Here is a 4,865-nt window from a genome sequence, read left to right on the forward strand (position 1 = left end):
AACATCAGCACGTTGTAAGAAGCCAACTCCTATGTACCTTCTCCCTTCAAAGTATATCCTTAAGACAAACAGGGTATTTTATTGAGCAGAAGAGAAACGCTAAGTATCCAAGAATCTACCAGATGCGGCTGGGGAGCTGGACAGAGATTCCTACACCATCGTGGACAGCCAGACGCCTATCCTCCTCCACTACGGACTGGGTCTCAGCCTGGCCTGGGTTCAGCTGTTTTAGGTCCAGTTTCAGATGAGGCCACACAGGGGAGAGCAGATCAAATCAAGCCAACCATCTGGTCAATCTGTCGCATGTAGACGCTCTTTAAGGGCAGGGAATATCGCCTCTCGTCAGGAACACGATTGCACTAGAAAGAAAGTGAATGAGGGACAATTTGAATTTTGAGTTAAGACGCCATGTGTTAATTCCTCAGATGTGACTGGATGACCTCCCCTGGGGTTTCTCATCCTGGCACTGTCAACACTTGGGGCCTGTCCCGTGCACTGCAGGACGGTCAACAGCATCCCTGGGCTCTCCCGCTATATGCCCCCTGCCCCTAAGCCCCAGTTGTGACAACCAAGATTGTCTCCAGACATTGCTCAATGTCCCTTGAGGAGCAAAGTCATCTCCAGTTGAGGACCACTGATGTAATTTAATTTCCTCACTTCACAGGTGAAGAAATGGAAACCCAGGGAGGCTAAAACACATGCACCCAAGTGAAGAGGGGCTGGGACTAAAACCTGCACCCCTTGGGTCCTCAGTCCACCCAGAATCGCAAAACATGTTTTAGCTACTTGAAAATACTGTTGTTTTTCTGAGTCGATTGCTCTTCTCATCCACAGCTAAAACCTAAACGCTTAAGAGTGTTACTTATTTTTTTTAATTAAAGGCTTTTTTGCTTTTCTCTCTCTCAAAGGGGATTTAAGTTTGAGAACCAAACGTGCTGCCTGGAAAGTTTCCACATGTATTCACGCTCTTCCAACCAACAAATGTCAATAGAGTAACAGTTAAGAAATCCTTGCTTATAGTTAACCTGCTCTTCCTCAAAGAAGCATTTGCTCGCTGCTCTGTACTTGAACTCACACGCCCTGCTCCTCAACTTTGCAAGATCGAGACTGACAGGTTCTTCAGTTGGTCCCAACGCCCCCCACTTGTGCTTTTTGTAGATGCTGTGCCTTCTGCCAGAGTGTCCCTCCTGGGAAGCGCCCCCTCATCGTTCCAGGAGCTACTGAGAGGCAACCTCCTGAGTGAAGCCCTCCTTGTTTTCCTGGCAGAATAATTCCTCCCTCTTCGGTGTTTCAACAGCACTTCACACAGCCTCCTACTGACAAGCACCCGGGGGGAACCGGTCTCGACACTGGGCCCTGGGCCCATCCAGCACCAGGACCCCTCTGACTGGCCCGCGTCCCCGGTGCCTGGCACAACGGAATCGGGTCTATCAGACGAGTGTCTCCTGCAGTACAAATCTGGGCTCCACCACGCGGCTCCACCGTGTGACCTGACCCTCTCTGTACCTCCCTTTTTCTGTCTGTGAAGTAGGGATATTACGATACCTACCCCTCACGGGGCTACTAGGAGAAGTTAACATACTTAAGCATTTAGCACAGTGCTTAGCATGTGGTAAGCTCTATAAATAAATGCTGGCTATGATTATTCTCTCCCCTTCTGTTTTACCCTTTCCTCTCAATCACGCTTTGTTCGCTTAATCTACACTCCATGGCCTAATATAAATTGCAGGGTCTTATCTATAGCTACAGAAATGGCCTCTTTCTGAAACTCTTCTCAAATTACCCAACCCGAGTGTGCCATGAATATTCTGTCAGGAACTCTGGATGATAATGAGATGAGTAGTGTTTTCTCTTCCTCCAATTGCAAACCACCCCTGGAGAAAGCAACTTACATTGGAGCTGGAGTTGATGACTTTTAGCTCATGAGGTCTCGGTCTGTGCCCCGACTTTCCCACTGGGTCGCGCCCTCCCTCTTCAGAAAAGAACTCCTTCCAGGGTGACTCCCGGAGATGTGCGTCCACAGATACAATGTGTCCCTCAGTTGTAAACATGTATCTGGTTCCAGATTTGTGTACTGGATTCTCCTCATCAAAGAGCTAGTAGAAAAAAGAAAAGAAAACAGATACAATTATAGCAGGTTTGGAACCAATTCATAGGGCGGCTGAGTTCAGACTACTTAGGGACAAGAACCTGCTTGGCTCTCAGGCCAACTTAGGCTGCGGGGCGGAATCCCCAGTTGTGTTGAAACTCAAACGCCTGGACTTCCCCGATCCCGCCCAGACCTAGAGATTAGAAAGCCCGGGGCTAAGACCCAAGCGCCACTAATCTGTAAAAGCCCTAGATGATGCCCCCATGCTCTCCAGAGTTCCAGCGCTGGAATCCTGGAACTACCCCCAGCTCACACGCACCTAGGCTTGAAACTGGAAAAGCCTGGAGAGAAGGAGGTCCACGGTTTATCCTTCACCAGGTCCCCAGGGCCTGACACACGTGCCACCGCATGGCGCACTCCTGTGTGGGCTCTGAGGGCACAGGGCACCCCAGGCAGTCCTTCCTTCAGCAGCGGGCGTGGGGGCTGGACGAGGGCCCAGGGGGGGGCATCTAGAAAGAACCCCTAACCCAGGCGTGCGGTAAATGATGCATGAGGAAGAACGCAGAACTCTTAGAGACGGAGGAAACCTCACAGGCACCTCAGGTATTTTACAAACGAGGAAGAACACTCGGCATAGCTGCTCCGTGTTCAACACGGCTCCCAGGAGGAGGACAGCGTTGGCCTGGGTCCTCCCCCTCCGCCCCCACCCCCAACCCTGAGTTCTTTCTCCAGGAACACCTTGGGGGTCTCCTCCATTCATTCGCTCCAGAACTTGCCCCGTGAATACCCCGGACCCCACAGCTGCCAGACGGGATGCCCGCCAGGCTCTCGGCAGCCGACCGGACTGGCTGCACTGTGCGGTGTGGGAGACCTCGGTGCCCACAGTACCTGGTGGCAGGACCACGCGGCCAGCGGGCGGGCGGGCACACCTCCTCTGCCTGACACAAGAAGTGACACCAGCAGCAGTGTCATCTGAGAGGACTAGACCGGGGCTTCCAAAACCCGGCTTTGTACAGGACCATGAGAGGCACCTGTCAACATTACAGGCTCCCGAGCCTGCTTCTGAAGATTCCCATTCAACACGGCTGTAATCTTAACAGTGTGACTCCAATCCAGCCAACCCCGGGGCTTGGGGACCACTGAACTGGATAAAACAAACCTATCACTACTGATGGATATCTTTGGATCTCGGCCTAAATTCTCCAGGCTGTTTCCCCACCGGGAAGTCCCGACCCTCCGAGCCCTGAGAAAGTATTCTTTTGCGTGTAGCCATACGAGCCAGTGACAGAGGGGAGGAGGGCGGCCAGGTGCACTACACAGACGCCACGCACGCCCGCGGCCAAGCAGCCAAGCGGAAAGAGCACAGGACAAGGACGCGGGTCCAGGACTCAAGCCTCGGCTCTGCCCTGTCATCACCCCGAGACCCCGGCAAGTCACCTGACCTCTGGCAGTTCCCCTGAGGGGAAGAATGAACGCTAACCAGATGATCCCGAAGGTTCTTTCCAGGTCCAAAAATTCAGTCTCTCCCTAAACACGTGTGGATGTGTGTATGGACAGAGAGCCGGCCGGGCTGTGGGTCTCACCGAGAGCGCCCAGGTCAGGGGAAGTAAGAGCTGAGACTCCGCGGTCTTCCTCAGGGAAGCCTCGTGACCACCACGCTAACAAGGGTCCCCCAGGAACCGTTACCTGCACTTCACACAACATGTAACCCAGAGAGTGTCTATGTGTGTACTCGGCAGCGCCTCCTGTACGAGGTCAGGAACCACGGGGCAGACAGCAACGTGCCTTTGCTCCGACAGTACTGCGCCCCTGGGCCAGCGAAACATCCAGCCTGGAGCAGCGCCTGGTGGCGTATGTTAGATGGAAGGCAGAGGAATGCTTGCTGTCAGCAGAATGGGGCAGCTCCTGGGTTAATCTTACGACACACATACCAGATACAAGTATTTACAGGTCTCGCTGAGGAAAAAGCTCTCCATCCGGTCCTCTTTGGATTTGTCGATGACATGATGCAGCGTAGCGTAGCCACACCTACAAAACAATCATCCAGTGAGTCCCACCTCTGCTCCTTCCCACCTGCTTATTAACTGAAGAGGCAGACGTAGCCTATTCGCAGAACAACCAAGGCATCAAACACCACGTGAGAAACAAATTAGGGTAGGTTTAAGGGCTGTCCCTTTTCAGCCTTGATCGTCTGCAAACGTCATTAGAAAGTGGTCTGGCTGCCGAATCATCAGGTTAATGGTAGTGGAAAGGGGGCGGGGGTGGGGGAGAGTATTTGCCAAAAGCGTGGCAGGGCGCCGACGAGACGACTCGCCGCAAACTCAAAGGCCTGATTTAAATTTCGCGGCCCGACACTTGTACAGACTGACTAATCATCTGATAGTCTAAGACCATGTTTTGAAAGAAAATACTCATGATATTATATAGCTAGGTAAAAAAAGCACATCTCAAAAAACTGAAAGAGAGTTTTTATACATATATACACACATTATAGATTTATATATAAATATATAAAAGAGTATAAAACTATATACTTCAAGGCTGATGGTAGTTATCTCTGCAGGTGAAGATTACAATGATAATATTCTACCTCTATATTTTCTATATTCCATGAACTTTTTAGTGTATATATTATTTGAATAACAGGGGAAATAAGTTACTTCAAAAGAGCTCATATAGTCTGCTGGAACCCTACAGGAATAAAGGTGAAAAAAAAATTTTAATTCCCACTATAATGGGCAGGTTCTACTACACAAAAAGTAAGCAATTTCCCTAC

General features: G+C 50.9%; 1 protein-coding gene across 1 annotated transcript in view; it reads right to left on the reverse strand.

Moving 5' to 3' along the window:
• Positions 1-269: 269 nt before the first annotated feature.
• Positions 270-4,865, reverse strand: part of EDEM1 (ER degradation enhancing alpha-mannosidase like protein 1) — a 22,764-nt gene continuing 18,168 nt past the window's right edge. The window contains exons 12-14 of the mRNA XM_007453071.1: positions 4,021-4,117; positions 1,893-2,096; positions 270-359 (exon numbers count right to left, since the gene is read on the reverse strand). Coding sequence (XP_007453133.1) covers positions 270-359; positions 1,893-2,096; positions 4,021-4,117 — 391 coding nt within the window. The remainder of the gene's footprint in view (positions 360-1,892; positions 2,097-4,020; positions 4,118-4,865) is intronic.

The sequence above is a fragment of the Lipotes vexillifer genome, unplaced genomic scaffold (assembly GCF_000442215.2).
Source record: "Lipotes vexillifer unplaced genomic scaffold, Lipotes_vexillifer_v1.1 scaffold1105, whole genome shotgun sequence".
NCBI classification, from domain to species: domain Eukaryota; kingdom Metazoa; phylum Chordata; class Mammalia; order Artiodactyla; family Lipotidae; genus Lipotes; species Lipotes vexillifer.